At 42.5% G+C, this 17,470-nt stretch overlaps 1 protein-coding gene across 3 annotated transcripts in view; it reads right to left on the reverse strand.

Annotated features, from left to right (window-relative positions):
* The window catches only part of si:dkey-34d22.1 (discoidin, CUB and LCCL domain-containing protein 1), a 127,603-nt gene that overhangs the window by 82,970 nt on the left and 27,163 nt on the right, over window positions 1-17,470 (reverse strand). For 2 of the 3 annotated variants that reach the window (XM_048613158.1, XM_048613160.1), the window contains exon 2: window positions 8,717-8,941. The exons of the other annotated variant lie outside the window; for it this stretch is intronic. In XM_048613158.1, coding sequence (XP_048469115.1) covers window positions 8,717-8,941 — 225 coding nt within the window. The remainder of the gene's footprint in view (window positions 1-8,716; window positions 8,942-17,470) is intronic. 3 annotated transcript variants of the gene reach the window in all.

A 17,470-nucleotide genomic window follows, 5' to 3' on the forward strand; every position in this document is an offset into this window, starting at 1 on the left:
GCCATGCTAAATTGCCCATAGTGTCCAGGGATGTGCAGGCTAGGTGGATTAGCCATGGGAAATGCAGCGTTATGGGGTGGGTCTGGGTGGGATGCTCTTTGGAGGGTCAGTGTGGGCTCAATGGGCTGAATGGCCTGCTTTCATGCTGTAGGGGATTCCATTGTAGTCATTCAATCCTTACTCCATCCTCATTAAAGTCAAGCAATGATGGAAATAATTCAAGGTAGGTTGAGTTAAGGTTTTAAATGTTTAATAGTTTAACTTGTCACCTGACCCAATACTTGTTTGCCACAAACTGAAGGGAGTTGACTCCAATCCACTCTGAGGTCATGCTGATTACAGTTACTTACAAAAACTTCAGTACTGGCATCGAAATTAAAATTCTAAATGTTTGAACAAGCACAGGACTTTGGCCCCTGAGGTCTGTATCTTCAATGTCACATGTATTCTGCTCTAACATGTTCTCTATTCCACAAACTTAACTGCCTGTGTGAAAGCAGCGTGTTAATATTGTCTGATCCTTAAAGGCTACAAAACATAATTCCAGAATATTTATCCATTTTCAAATCTTTGTTGTTCAGTGAAGACTTTCGCAACCAATACTTAACACAGCAGCTGAAAAGTGTCATTTGAAATATGTCAGTATAAGCTATAACTGCATCACCAGTGTGAAGCTGTTTCACTTTGCATCAATTTGACATAAATGCAACAGTCAAGTAGGCACAACAAAGTCTCTTCTTCCTCAGGTGGCTCAGGAATTTGGCATGTCCATAAGGCCCCTCACCAACTTTTACAGATGCACCATTGAAAGCATAATGCCCAGGTGCTTAATGGCCTGGTACGGCAACTGCTTTGCCCAGGACCATAAGAAACTACAAAAGGTGGTGTGCCCAGCCCAGGCCATCACGGAAGCCAACCTTCCATCCATGGACTCTATTTACACACTTCGCTGCCGTGGAAAGGCTGCCAACATCAAAGACCCATCACACCCCGGTAGCGATCTCACACAACCTCTTCCGGCAGGCAGAAGACTCTGAAGCCTGAACACACGAATGAGCAGGTTCAGGAACAGCTTCTTCCTGGCCATTACCAGACTGATGAATGGACTCTCTAGCCTCAGATAATGCTGATCTTGCTAACGTTGATCTTGCCTAGCGCACGCCCTATGCAATGTAACCTGTATGTCTCTGTCTAAGTCTTTTTGATCTGTACATCCTTTTCTTACTGTGGTCTGCCTGTATCGCTTGTAAACAAAGCTTTTCACTGTACTTCGGTACACGTGACAATAAATCAATTAATCAGTTAAAGTCAAAGTTTTGACAAAGTCATCCTGGACTTGAAACATTCACTCTTTCTCCACAGATGCTGCGAGACTTGCTGAGTTTCTCCAGCATTCTCTGTGCTGGATCCACACTCTATGTCTGAGGTGAGAGGACTGGTAGTGGGGTAGTGATCGGAAGTACTGAAATCGAATAGATAATTCATTTAAGGCACCAGGCTGAAACAGACAGTGCATTGTTAATTCATTTTACGCATCTTCCCATTTGTTTATCACTTGCTGTCATTACATTAACGAATCAAAGTATCAGCTCTTGAAATCAGCCATCTCCTTGTTGCTGTATTTCCAGTGTCATTCAAACCCGCAATGCTATTGGAGAATTAGGCAGCAGCTAAACACCATTCTTCATGAATCTCATCAACTTTTCTTCCTGGAATGTTCTCATTCATAAATACAAGAGAAATATACCAATAAAATGCTGCTTAATTTTTAAAAACTAAACTTAGATTAGACTCATAGTCCAGAAATGCTCTGGCAACTAAGGCAGCCCAAATAAAGCAAATAATTACACTACTTATCTTAGAGTCATCAACTACCTTGGAGTTTTGTAATTAAAAAGTCTGCTTGCATCTGGGAAAGAATCGAGAATGAGAGGGCACAAATTCAAAGTGATCTGCAAAAAGAGTAAATGCAACTTGAGAAAGAACGCTTTATCACATTGCAAGTGGTTGGGGTCTAGAGCATACTGCCTGGAAGTGTGATGGAGGGGGCTCAACTGAGGCATTCAAGAGGGAATTGGATGATTATTAAAATACAAACAACATGCAAGAGTAAAGGGAAAAGACAGGAGATTGGCACAAAGTTATAACGCTCTGTTGGAGAGTTAAGCCAATTGGCCTCCTTCTGAACATCTGTGATTCTTCTGGGAATTTTCTTTATGCAAAAAATTAAAATAACCATTTTATAATTATAATTTATAAAATTGAAATGAAAGCAACTTTGAATTGTTGCATAATCCTTGAAAATGTTGTGGCTAATTTACTTTCACAAAAGTATTTGTTTGTGCACTTTACATTAGTTCCATCTTGTTGACTGTAGCTCAACACTAATAGCCAATGATTTTCCTTTTAAGAATCATGCTGGAAGAATTATTATTGTTAGGAACTATTATTAAAAGACATATTTCCTGCCCTGAAGGCATTACATCATGCTGAGGTTAAGACCCACAAACAATCTTGCCTCTCTTTAAAATTTTACACAGAATAATCATTCCTTGTGTCTACTGCAATGGAGAATGTTGACAGACAATGCCATCATTGGGTGGCTGAGGTGACTGAACTCATTTCAGTCTTATTTCATGCTCACACACGTACATTTCCAACAGGTATTCCTGGGCTGCAATCAGGAGAAAGAACCTTCCATTCATTTATCTCTTCTCTGGGTCAAGGAAGTAGGAAATAGAGTCGTAGAGATGTACAACACAGAAACAGATGCTTCAGTCTAACTTGTCCATACTAACCAGATGACCTAAATTAATCTAGACCCATTTGCCAGCATTTGGCTCATATCCTCCAAACCCTTCCTATGCATGTACCCATCCAGACGCCTTTTAAATGTTGTAATTGTACCAGCCTCCACCACTTCCTCTGGCAGGTGTCTTTTAAATCTTTCCCCTCTCACCTTAAACCGATCCCTCTAGTCTTGGACTTCCCTACCATGAGGAAAAGACCTTGGCTATTAACCTTATCCACACCTGTCATGATTTTATAAACCTGTATAAAGGTTACTCCTGAGCTTCTGATCTCCCAGGGAAAATAGCCCCAGCCTAGGTGGCCTCTCCCTATAATGCAAACCCTCTAAACCTGACAACAATCCTTGTAAATGGTTGGTACTTAGTCCAGATGACAAGGGTCTCACTTGCTGTATAAGGCAGTTCGTAGTGAAGGGATTTACTGACATCACGAGAATCTCTGCCCATCATTGGTAGGAGGAGAAAAAAACCTGTCTGTGAGACTTTTCCCACCTCAGCCTCAATGGGGCAGAGGCAGGAGAGTGTTGACGACCCCCTATTCTTTATCCTTCCGCTCGACCTACACCACCGCAAACCGCGCCCCCCCACCCCCGGACTCCCTCCTTGAGAGAGGACAGTAACTTCTGGCTGATGTGTACAGCTCACCACCAACAGCAGAAACTAGAACACAGACTTTCTTCTTTTCCAGCTTGTGATTCACATCACACTATTTGTATTATAAAGCAGCAGAAACCATTTGTAATGGCCCCATTAGTAAGCATAAACACGCATTTTTCAAATTTTACACCATCATTTTGTGAAATCGGCTGTGTGCCTCTTTTATAAACAAAAGAAACACAGAACAATTGACAGAAATTTAACAAATAACACACAGACACAGAATATTCCGATATCACCAGAAAAACATACGATAAATATAACAAAATCTTGCATCTATATGGTGTTTTTAATTTTTATTTTTTATTTTAATTTTTATTTGACAAGAGCACTATCACACCAGATCTGACAACAAGCCACATAAGGAGGTGTTAAACCAGGTGAAGGAGTTATGTTATGAAATGCATCAATAAAGGAGGAAAGAGCAATGCGGATAGGTTTAGGGAGGGAATTCTAGAGCATAGGGCACGTGCAGTAAAAGCACTGCCACCAAAAATAGAATCATAGATCAGAGATGCATAGGAGACCAGAATTGGATAAGTGCAGAGAAGTTGGAAGATTGGAGTAATAGGAGAAGATTCGGAGATAGGGAAGGGTGAAATCCCTAAGGGATTTGAAAATGAGGCAGAGAATTGTGAAATTGTACTATCATTAGACCGTAGAGCAGTAAGCAGCAAGAGTGGTGGGAGAATGGGAGAATCATTGATTTGTGCTGCCTGCAACCAACCCACCCACCCAGTAGATCTGCTACAATCAAATGGGTAGCTGTGACAAAGTCATCCACAGTACAGGGAAATATGCTCAATGTCAGAAATCAGAAACAAAGTTTATCTGGAATGTCAGAGATTTACCAAGGGCTCCTGAGACAGCATCTTCCAAACCTACGACCAGCACCATCTAGAGTGACATATAGGAACACAACCACCTGCAAGTTCTCCGCCAAGCCACGCACCATCCTGACTTGGAAATGTATCACAGCTCCTTCACTGTCGCTGGGTCAAAATCCTGGAATTCCCTCCCTAATGACATTATGGGTCTACCATTGGACTGCAGCAGTTCAAGAAGGCAGCTCACCACCACCTTCTCAAGGGCAACTAGGGATGGGCAATAAATGCTGGCCCAGTCAGTGATACCCATAATTAACCAAATAAATGAATATTTAATAAATACTCTAGATTTGGCCTAACCAGCTTTTTATATAGTCACTGTATAACATCTTCGCAATTTTGTCTTGGCTAATAAAAGCACATATCCCACATGACTCCTGTACCAACTTATCTAGCTTCTGCTCTTCCTGTAGGGATTTGTGGATAGGCGCAGCAAGGTTCCTCTAATCTTCAGTATCTTCCAAGGTCCTACCTAATTCCTTCCCAACTCAGCTCTCCAAAATGCATTACCTCACATTTTTCTAGGTTGACTCCCATTTGCCATTGATCTGTCCATCAGTCCATTGATATCCTTCTGCAGTATATGGCTACCCACCTCAATATTTACAACCAGACCAATTCTCATGTCTCGGTGAACATCTTGGTCATATCCCTGTATTTAAGTCCGAATCAATAATGTACACCACAGACAGTGAGGGCAGCAGCACTGAGCCGTGCAGACCCCCAATGGACACAGCCTCCCAGTCACAGAAATATCCCTCTACCATCACCTTCTGCTTCCTGCCTCTCAGCTAATTTTCAATCCAATATGCTACTTTGCCTTGGATCTTAATGGCTTTTACTTGGTTGAGCTGTCTGCCATGAAGTGCCTTATCAAAAGCCTTGCCAAAGTTCATAGAGACCACATTAAATGTTTTACCCATATCAACAGTCCTGGTTACCATCTCAAAACCTTGACCAAATTTGTCAAACATTATTTTCCTTTAACAAATCCATGCTGACCATCCCAGGTAAATCCATGTCTCCAGTGCTGATATAATCTGTTCCTCAAAATTTTCATAACTTTCCCACTACGAAGGTTAGACTGACTGGCTTGTAATTGCCCAGTTAATGGGACATTTCAATAATGTTCCGGTGGTATCTCACCTAAGGCCAGAGAGGATTTGAAAATTATTGCCAGGGCCCCTGATATCTACTTGACTTTATTTACTTTATGCCAGTTTGCCTGTGGCTCGGGTAGCTATCCCGAGATTATTGCCTTGGAGGTCCTGCTTTTCAAGTTTGCTTCAAACTGTTCAAAACCTTCAGCAGCACCTTCTTTTCAGTCAATGTCATTGGTACCAACATAGGTGACAACAACTGGGTTCCTCCCATCCCTCACCAAGTTCCTCTCCAGCCCCGAGGAGATGTCCTTAACCCTGGCACCAGGCAGGCAACACAGCATTCATGACTCATGCTAATGACTGAAAACATAATTTTGGCAGCTACAGTATATGATCTGGCTTGGGACCAGGAGCATATTTTTAAAACAAAATTTGAGATTCCAGGTAGCACAATTAAAGCCCAAAATTTCCAGGTCTTGAACAAACAATAATACATTTTACTATCCAAATTTAAACAGTAATACAACCTATAATGCATATATTTACATGCAATTTATATTCTGGCATCCAGAATTAACCTGAAACACATGAGTAACAATGAGGTACCTTATCAAAAACTTTGCTCGAGTCCACATACATCACAACAAATATATTACCCACATGAACACTCCTGGTTACCTCCTCAAAAAACTTGATTACTTTGTCAAACACGACCTTCACTTAACAATCTATGCTGACCAGCCCAGTTTAATCTATGTCTCCAGTGCAAATGTAAACTGACGTGCAGAATGCTCATAATTTCCCCACCACTGAGGTTAGACTGGCTGGCCTGTAAATTCCTGGTCCAGTCCTTCCTAGAATTAGAATTCCTTCCAGAGCACATCATTAGCAAATCCTATGGATTTCCTAGTAAACCCCAGGTGTTAGTGACACCAAGGGTCTCTAAATCCCATTGACATGTTTTAAGGACTCCCATTTCTTCTCTTGCAAAAACCTAGCTTTTTAACTCCTTCAAATGTTGTTACATCAACAGATTGCCTTAATAATTTCTCACACCCTAGTTCTTCACCCTCTTATCCTGGGTTTACTGTCTCCTGGGTTCCAGAAGCTGACCTCCATCACTAACTCTCAGGTGCAACTCTAAGGTTTCTGCAGACAGCTAGCTTCACCAAGCTAGTACTGCCCCCAGGTTTCCCCAGTTCTTGGTGCACCAAGCAAATACTGCTTGTGGTCTTCTTTCACCCCACTCTCTGTAGCACTGAATTTTGAATTTCTCACAGGCTTCTTTTCAGCATTCTACCCTACTTCCAACTCCTCCACCCAACTGTTCCCAGGACTTCTCCCAAGTCCTAAGTGCAAAACACTCAGCTGCACCTACTGCCCTCAGGACGTCTGAGTCTTAACTACACAGAACCATTAAGCAGCAAGTGAGATTTCTTTCTGAGTCCCAACAATACAGACCGAGTGGCCTTCCTTGCCCTTCTGAGCATTACCGGCACTCCTCATGCATGGAGTCTGCTCTTCTTTCTCTCTGTCTGACTAACAGTAACTGGCCTTTAATTGTTTTGCGTGATCTAGTGAAAACCTCACAACAAGTCCCACCCCAATAGTAGGCAGAACCAAACACAGCAACCCATAGTGGGCCTTGAATTTAGCTAATGTGCTCTGAAGAGTTCCTGGATGTTGCAATATTCACAGATAACTGACTTGCACAGTACAAATGGTTAGAACAATAGAAAGCAGTTTTTTTTATCACAAAGGAAATATAGCAAATAGCATTACAGGACAAATAGCATTAATGATTACTCTATTTTTGGATTCTAAACTCATGACTGTGCTGCAAACTACCTATCTTGATGTAAATTATTACCTTACGCGTGTACATGAAGAAATGACTGCATATGCCATGTGTGAAGTTAAACTGATGCTTATGCACACAAAATTGTTCATGGCATCTAAACACAGAAACAGCAACTACCAAAACCCCTCCAAAACCATGTTGCTGAGGACTTTGAAATCTAAATGATTTTACAGATTGGACACGTTCATTTTTTTTTCCATATCTTGAAGTGCTCTTAGAAACAACCGAGCAATTTTTTTCCCCATCACCAAACTACCATGGTATTTGCACAAGATGCTGCCAGACGTGCTGAGTTTTTTCAGCAATTTCTGTATTGTTTCTGATTTCCAGCATCCACAGTTCTTTTGGTCTTCACCCTGTGGTACACTTCGTTTCATCTTTTAACCACCACCAGTAAATCACTCGTATTTTCCAACTGATTAATTGATGTGCAAAGCCCGTTAAGGGTCAATGCAGATCACCAAATGTGAGGGACAGGTGGGGACAAATGGAGAGGGCTAAGTCAAAAGGGGGAGGCAGGGGAGATAGGGCACTGCCCATCTCTCTCTAAAAACATTTGGAGTATTGGTGGACAATATGCACTCCCTCTCCAAAGACATGCGGGAATGAATGCAGTCGTGGAAGGGCAGACACTCAGAAGCTATGATACCCCCTGTAGCCACTACCTGATCCTGTTAATAGCCAAGTTAGCTAAGCCCAGGAGGAGGCCCACGGGGAAATCCTCTGACTTGCCCATACCCGTGCACCCCTCCCCCCCCACACAAGATGATTGAAGATCAGGAACGCGGGGCTGCAGTGCAACCAAAAGCACAACAAAAGGCGTTTCGAATAACTAAAATCACCTACATCCGAAAAATGCATGACAAACAGATTCCACAGCACCACAAAATAAACAGTTGGGCTGAGAATCTGTGAACTGCTGCAATCTGTGGAGGCATGGTACAGCTGAGTGCAGCACCCTTCACCCCAGGGCCTCTGATGGAAAGTGGGGAGACGACCATGTACAGATCCCCCACCGCCCAGTGGTACGCAAAAATACTTCTTGCACTTCATTGCATGTACTTAGCTCTGCAGTATGATGCAATCCCCTGAAGTACAACACTTCTGAAACTTGCTACAAGAATGCTCAGGGACTGGGTTCACAGCAGATCACCTTTCAGTCAGTAAGACATTCATCCATGCTAAAATATAACATTCTTTCAAATGGAACAGTTAGATGTATCACAAAAACATTGTATTCCAATCAAAATCTCCCACTAGCCATCGTGATCCAGCCCCATAATAAAAATCAGAATGGCTGTGTGCTAACACATACCTGGCCACGTTTTCTTAATGTGCCTTGTTCCCTTTAGACGATATGACACATTGACAAATTTACTCAGTACATTAACTCCTTACCATGGCTAATATTAGCAGATGATGAACTATAGATTTTCAAAGAACTGGATGAACAGTCCTCCGTGTACTCAATGTTCAAGTCACTAAGCCTCAGAATGATACCCTTCCCTGATGTAACTCGCAGCTCCCATTTACAGAAGGTGTGATTCGGGTAAGTGCCAGGGTAATTCTTGGAAGTCAGAGTACCACTTTCAGGGCCAATGACTGTATGCCCACATCCAGCACCTAAATCAAAGAGTGAAAAGAAACGAAAGTTAATCTCCAGGATAAAGTAATGATTAGATAGGACGAAATTTCTTTCTTGATAATTTAATTTTCCAAAAGTTAATACAGTGAATAACTTCGTTAGACTACCACACAAACACTTTCACTTATAATGTAAGCCATCTTTCTTTAAGCAAAAAAAATCATACAATCCCTACAATGAAGAAGCAGGCCATTGAGCCCAAAGAGTCCACACCAACCAGCCAAAGAGCATCCCACCCAGGCCCACCACCAACCCTATAATCCTCCATTCCCCATGGCTAATCCACCAAGCCTACACATCCCTGGACAATTTAGCATGATCAATCCACTTAACTGGCACATCTTCGGATTGTGGAAAGAAACTGGAGCACCATGAGGAAACCCATGCAGACATGGGGAGAAAGTGCAAACTTCACACAGTCACCTAAGGGTGGAATCAAACCCGGGTCCCTGGCAGCAGTGCTATTCACTGAGCCACCATGCCAACTGAAATGACTACAGATGTTAGAAATTTGAAGTGAATGGGAAAAATATTGGAATCGCTCAGCATGTTAGCCTGCTTAATGTTGAGGAAAGACAAGATAATTTTTTCAAACAATATGTAATTTATCCTCTTCAGGAGTCTATGTTAACCAACTTGTTTCACTTCAATGCAACTAAAACATGCTTCATGTCTGTATTAATGTGCCGTCTTGTTTGTTATATCAGTAAAGCTTTGGCAAATTTTGCTCATGTTCTAAGCTCCAGATGAAATCTAGTCACATTCGTGCACATCAACGTACATGCTTTGTACCACAGCCTCCCACACCCAAGTCATTTTTCTGGCTCTCGAAAGTGATGGCTCTGAATTGAAGTTCTCCCTCACTGTTCCAGCAGCAGTCACAGTGGCTACTGTAGTGAGAGTAACGAGGTCAGCCAAGTGGATCTCATAGAGTATGAGTTCCCTGATTGGGGCTGCTAACCTGGTTCAATAAGACAGCCCTGGCTGACAGATAAGAACTGGAGTATCAGGGGTTTGTTCACTCTAGGAGCTGGCTCTAAGCTAGCTGGGTCGGTATCATGTTCTATGCACGTGTAAATAAAGGGTGACTTGGTGATGGGATACCAGCCTTTGAGCAGTTATTTCAGCTATGTCTTATTGGAACTTCATTAACTCTTGAAAAGTCTCTTTGGGCATTCAGCTGCTCAGACACAGTGGTTTCTCCATTCAAAATATGGCTCACGACATCACTGCAAGCTGCTCATTAACTATTGAAGCCTGTTCCAGGGAAGGACATCTAAATGACGTCAATTCGAGAGGTGGGAACAGCATTCAGCATACATTTGACATATGAAGACAGGAGGGATTGATGTAGTGGCATTCTCACTGGGCTAGTAATCCAGGACCCCAGGTGAATGTTCTACAGACATTGGTTTGAATCCCACCATGGCAGATGGTGAAATTTGACTTCAATAGAAAAAACAAAATCTGGAGTAAAAAGCTTGCCTAATGGTGACCATGATCGATTGTTGTAAAAACCTGTCTGATTTATTAAGGTTCTTTAGGGAAGGCAATCTGCTATCTTTACCAGGCCTAACTTACATCTAACTCCTAATCCACACAATGTGGTTGACTGTCACCTCTCCAATCAGGGATGGGCAGTAATTCCTGGCTTAGCCACATCCCATGAACGAATTTAAAAAGAAAACATTAATTAATAGTTCTGATGTGTAGATCACTGTACAGCATATTCCAGTTAAGTTTTAAAAGTTGCTGAGGTGTGCTGCATGCTGCATTGTCTACAGGAGCAGCCACAAGGTTAGGTACATGTTAGGAAGGATGAAGAGAAGTGTGCTTACATAGAACATAGAACATAGAACAGTACAGCACAGTGCAGGCCTTTCAGCCCACGATGTTATGCCGACCTATTATCCTACTCTAAGATCAAATTACCCTGAAAACCCTACATTTTACTATCATCCATGTGCCTGTCCTAGAGTCGCTTAAATGTACTTGGAGAAATCAGAAATAAAATTACAGCTTCACAAGGTCTTCATTCTTTTCTTGATGCTTCATTGAACTTATAAATAAAGAAGTAAACAACCATCTGTCAGGAGTGCTGTAAATAATGGCTTAATGACTACCAAATGGAAATTGACGTGTGGCCTGTTTATTGAAAGTGCTGAAGTTGCAGTGAGTGTGTGTGATGAAGACAATGTGCCCTTCTGCCCACCAGATGTGCTAGGTCCACAGCATGGCATGGCTTCATTGCTGGTTTGCAATGACAGTATTTAACACCAACACTGGTACATAGCTTCCTCGGGGAAGCAAGGTAGCTGTTGCATAAAACAAAACAAAAACGGCTTATGCTGGAAATCAGAAACAAAAGCAGAACTGCTGTAGAAACCGAGCGGGTCTGGCAGCATGTGTAGACAGAGAAACAAGAGTTCATGTTTCCGGTCACTGAAGAAAGGTCACTGGATCTGAAACATCAAGTCAAATTTCTCCAGCAATTTTGGTTTTTGTTTAAATCAACTGTTGCACTAGCTTGCGTGACCAAATGATTCTCTTTCCATTGACAGCCCTGTGAACTCAAAGTGGTTGAGGTGATTCAGCATGGCCCCACGATGATTCTATGCCTCCTCTCAGCAAGAACCTCACCCTTCCTGAGCCACTGTCTTTACCATTGCACAACTAGAGGTGACTCACTTTGTTTCAACTCCTAAAGAGCCCTCCAACATCTACCCTCTGTTCCAGTGCACGATGAAGTAATGATGTCACTGAGTGCAATGCTGAGGTTTCTTCTCCTAGGCTACTGGTGTAACTGTAACCAGAGGTAAAAAAAAGCTCAAGATAACTCAGTGCAAATTGTCTGACATGTTCTCAATTCCGACAATACGCACCACAATTAAAGCCCCTACACTAGACACACAGGGAAAGTCTGTGGTTATAATTTGACAAGCCTGCAGGAAATTCATCTCCTGCTGCTTGCATATCACCCATGCTGTGCCCAATTTCTTAGCTAATGATCTCTCTGAGTGGTTTTTTAGACAGCAACGATGGATTCAGCTTGACATGTCCCTCCACCCATCTGCGTTCTGCAAGATTAATATGAGAAAATTCAGAGCTGCAAGTTTATACGTACATTCCATGCATGTGGAGATCTCAGGAGCAGTGTGTAATTTCCCGGTCTCTGAGCCAGAAGCCATTATTCAAGAAGGGCACAATGGATAAACCTGGAAACTACAGGTCACTCAGTCTAACCTCAAATATGGGGAACTGTTGGAAGCAATTCTGAGGGATAGAATTAAGCTGCACTTGGAGATGCAGGGATTAAATCAAGAACAGTCAGTTTGGTTTTGTTAAGGAGAGAACGTGTCTGACCGTGATCATAGAGACATAGATTTATACAGCATGGAAACAGAGCCTTCAGTGCAACTCGCCCGCACCAACCAGATATCCCAAACTGATCTAGTCCCATTTGCCAGCAGTTGGCCCATATCTTTCTAAACTCTTCCTATTCATGTAACCATCCAGATGCCTTTTAAATGTTGTAATTGTACCAGCCTCCACCATCTCCTCTGGCAGCTTGTTCCATACACACAACACCCACTGTGTGAAAAAAATTACCCCTTCGGTCTCTTAAATCTTTTCCCTGTCACTTTAAACCTTATGCCTTCTAGTTGTGGATTCTCCTACCCTGGGGAAAAGACCTTGGCTATTACCCCTATCCATGCCCCTCATGCGTTTATAAACATCTATGAGGTCACCCCTTAGCCTCCGATGCTTTAGGGAAATTAGCCCGATCCTATTCAGGCTCTCCCTATAGCTCAAACCCTCCATTGTGGCAACATCCTTGTAAATCTTTTCTGAACCCTTTCAAGTTTAACAACATCTTAATAACTAACTTGTTTAAAGTTTTTGGAGCAGTGACCAGGTATGTAGATGAGGGCAATATGTTCAATGTAGTCTGCTTGGACTTCAGCAAGGCTTTGGATTAGATTCCCCATGGGAGACTGATAGCGAAGCTCAGAGCTCATGGGGTCCAAAATAATTTGGCTAATTGAATCCAGAATGCTGAGCAGCAGGAAGAAGAGAGTGATGGTCAAGTGTGTTTGTGACTGGAAGCCTGTGTTTGTTGGGGTTCCACAGGGATCAGAGTTGGGCTTTTGTTGTTTGTGGTACATATAAATGATTTAGCTTTGAATGTAGGAGATGATATGAAAAGTGGCGAGGTGATAAGTAGTGAGGGGGATAGCTTTAGACTACAGGAGGATATAGATAGGCTGGACAGATGGGCTATTCAACAGGAAATGGAATTCAATCCAGATAAATGTGAGATGTTCCACAGGGGCAGGACAAACAAGGAAAGTATTCACGATGAATGGTAGGACCCTGGGAAGTACAGAGGATCAGAGGGACCTTGGTGTGCATGTCCACTGGTCCCTGAAGGTAGCAGGTAGATAATTGGTTAAGAAGTTATAATGGTATACTTGCCTTTAGGAACGGAGGCATGGAGTTTAAGAGCAGGGAGGTGATGCTGGAACTGCATAAAATTTGGTTAGGCCACAGCTCGAGTACTGTGTGAAGTTCTGGAATCCACATTATAGGAAGGATGTGATGGCACTGGGGAGGGTGCAGACGGTGATCTACCAGGATGTTGCCTGGGCTGAAATGTTTCAGTTCTGAAGAGAGATTAGACAGACTGGGGTTGTTTTCCTTGGAGCAGAGGAGACTGACAGGGACATGGTTGACACATATAAAATTATGAGGGGTATAGATAAGGTAGACAGAAGGAATATTTCCCCTTGGTGGAGGGAGCAATGACCTGTGCTGTGGGTGGAGTTGGAGGTGGGGGTAGGGGGTGGGAGGTGAGGGAGGGGATAGATTTACATTGGGGGGGCAGGAGGTTTACAAGGGATATGAGGAAAAATATTTTCACCCAGTAAGTGGTGGGAATCTGGAACTCACTGCCTATAAGGGTGGTAGAGATAGAGGTGCTCATAATATTAAAGAAGTATTTAGATGTACACTTGTGATGCCAAGGCATACAAGGCTATGTGCCAAGCTTTGGTAATCGGGATCAGAGTAGTTAGGTTGTTCTTGACTGCCACAGACTTGATGGGCAGAAGGGCCTTTTTCTGTGCTGCAGCCCTCTATGACTCTTTGACTCAGGGTTTAAATCTTGATGGCCGAGGAAGCTGCATTTATCATGTGGCCCAACAGATAAGGACAGGCCACTTAGGACAGGCGAGGAAGTGGAATATCTTCAACTCGGAGAGTGGTGAAAGTTTGGAATTTTTGCCCCAGTTGTCACTGGAGGCTTAGAATTAAGTGTTTTAAAACTTAGATTGATAGGTTTCCCCAGATTCAGGACATCAAGAGACATAACAAGGGGATAGTACGGGAAAATGGTGGTCAAGTAAAAGGTTCAGGCATGGCCTCATGGAGTGGTGGAGCATGCTCAAAGGGCTGAATGGCCTATTGGGTCAGGGATAGAGAACAAGCGGCGACTGCTGAGAGGTACCACCCTTGTTTTTGTCTCCAACCCTCCCTTCTCCCTAGCCCATGAGGAGCGAAAGAAAAGATAGCTGTCAGAGGAAGAGACAGAGATTGTCTGTTGAGACATTAAATTGACTTTGTACGCAGGGAAAACAAAATACCCAACACAGCCGGAAACCATCCAAATACATTAATTTACAGGAGCGCGTGTGTGTGCCTGTGTATGAGAGAGTTTTGGTTGCATGTGTGAGTGAGAGTTGGAGTGATTTTAATCTTTTTTAAACTAATCTATCAAGCGTTAACAACAACAAACACTATTTCCTTTCTTTCAGAAAAAAGTCTTAGAAGAAAACCTGTCTTTTCTAAGCGACTTTTATAGTTACAACATCTAAATGAGTATCTTCTCACTGAATTGCCAAGAAAATTCTTTTTATAAATAGTTGCCACAGTCAACCGAGAGGTGGACAGAATGGGAAGCCAGTCCCCTTTCGTCTCACAAGGCAGTAACAAAGCATACAGCTGACAATTCATTAGTTTGAAGTCATTTTCAACGATCAAACGTATAAATTGTTATCTATTGCACTGAGTAAGACTAAAAAAAGGTTTACAGCAGGCAGCCATTATCAAACTAACTTTTATACCTCTATAACAGAGAGTACATCAGGAAGCGCAATACAACAAAAAGCTTCAGGCTTTGCAAAATTGTACAAGAAGAATCAGTGAGAAAAAGCATTATCAATGATTACAGATGTATTGTAGTATACTTAACTAAAGGTGAACGAGTAACTAAGAACCTAAATTAGTAAACTAGGAATTCCCTGCTTAATAGCATCATGGCTCTACCTCCAGCATATGGACTGTAGCAGTTTTGATCTTTTTTTAACTTGATTTCTTGTTGTCACATGTACCTAAGTACAGTGAAAAGTTCTCTTCTGTGAGCAGTACAGGCAGATCATACCATACAAAGATCATAGGGTGATTGAACAAAGTGTGCAATACAAAGTTATGGCTGTAAAGAAGGCATACAAAATGCAAAGATCAACATTAAATTTGAAAATTGAGAGGTCCATTCAGGAGTCTAATAACAGCGGGGAAGAAGCTGTTCTCGAACCTGTTGGTCCATGTGTTTAAGCTTTTATATCCTCTGCATGATGGAAGAGGTTGGAAGAGATTATGGTGGTCGGGGTTTTTGATGAAGTTGGCTGCCTTTGAGAGGCATTAAGAAGTGTAGATGGAGCCAATGGATGGAAGATTGGCTTGCATGATGGTCTGGGCTGTGTTCACAACTCTCTGTAGTTCTTACTGTCCCATGCAGAGCCATTGCCGTACCAAGCCTTGATGCATCCATATAGAATGCTTTCTATCGTGCATCTGTAAAAGTTAGTGAAGATCGTTTTGGGTATACCAAAATTCCTTAGCCTCCTGAAAAAGAGGAGGTGTTGTTGTGTCTTCTTGATCATTGCATCAACGTGGGTGGTTGGAAGGTCCAGGAGAGATTGCTTGTGATCGCCACTCTTACGAACTTGATGGTCATGACCATCTCTATCTCAGCTCCATTGACATAGATAGGGGCCTGTCCTCCTCCCTGCTTCTTACAGTCAGTGATCAGCTCTTTAGTTTTGCTGATGTTGAGGGAGAGATTGTTATCTTTACACCACGTCACCAAATACTTTCTTTCCTGTATTCTGTCTTGTCATTGTTTGATATCTGGCCGACAACGGTGGTGTCATCAGCGAACTTGTAAATGCAGTTCAAAAAAGCAGCTCACCACCACCATCTCAAGGGCGACTAAGACTGAGCAATAAATGCTGGCCCAGCCAGTGACACCCATGTCCTATCAATGAATAATAAAAAGAAAAATGTGCTGTTGTGTCTTTCCACCATAATCATGAATTCTGATTCTATTTCGACAATAAAATCAAAGTGCTGGAGAAACTCAGCAGGTCTGACTCTTCTTCATACATACATAAAAAGCAAGAGGGTAGCCAAGGAAAGGGTTGGCCCACTCAAGAACAAGGGAGGGAATCTATGTGTGGAGCCAGAAGAGGTGGGTTAGGTCCTAAACCAGTACTTTGTGTCGGTATTCACCAAAGAGAAGGAATTGGCGGAGGATGATCTCAGGGAAGGTAGTGTTAAGTTTCTAAGCCAAGTTGTTATTAAAAAGGAAGAGATCTTGTGTGTCTTAAAAAACATTAAGGTAGATAAGTCCCTGGGTCCTGATGGGATCTGTTCCAGAATATTGGAGGAGGCAAGAGAACAAATTGCTGACAGATATCTTTGTATCCTCTATGGCCACAGGTGAGGTCCCATAGGACTGCAGAACAGCCAACATTGCCCCGTTGTTTAAGAAGGAGAGCAGAGATAATCCAGGAAATTAAAGGCCTGTGAGCCTCACAATGGTGGTAGGGAAATTGTTGGAAAAGATTCTCAGCGACAAGATCTACTAGCATTTAGAAGCAAATGGACTTATTATCAATAGACAGCATGGTTTTGTGCGGGGGAGGTAGTAACAAAAGGCCTATGGCATGCTTGCCTTCATTGGAAGGGGCACTGAGTATAAGGATAAACAAATTATGCTGCAGCTTTATAGAAATTCAGTCAGGCCACACTTGGAATATTGTGTACAGTTCTGGTCAACACACTACTAGTAGGATTTGGATGCTTTGGAGAAGTTACAGAAAAGGTTAACCAGGATGTTGCCTGGTATGGGGGAGTTTAGCTATGAAGCCAGGTTGGACAGACTGGGTTTGTTTTCACTGGAAAACAGGAGGTTGAGGGGTGACCTAATGGAAGTTTGTAAGATTGTGAATGGCATGGATAGAGTGGAAAGTATGAGGCATTTTCCCAGGTGGACAGGTTAATTACTGGGGGACACAGGTTCAAGGTGCGAGGTGGGGGGAAGTATAAAAGAGATGTGTGAGGCAAGTTTTTCACACAAAGGGTGGTGAGTGCCTGGAACGCACTGCCAGAGGAGGTGGTGGAAGCAGACACAATAACAGCATTCAAGAAACACCTGGATGAATATA

The sequence above is a fragment of the Rhincodon typus genome, chromosome 27, assembly GCF_021869965.1.
Source record: "Rhincodon typus isolate 14 chromosome 27, sRhiTyp1.1, whole genome shotgun sequence".
Taxonomy (NCBI): domain Eukaryota; kingdom Metazoa; phylum Chordata; class Chondrichthyes; order Orectolobiformes; family Rhincodontidae; genus Rhincodon; species Rhincodon typus.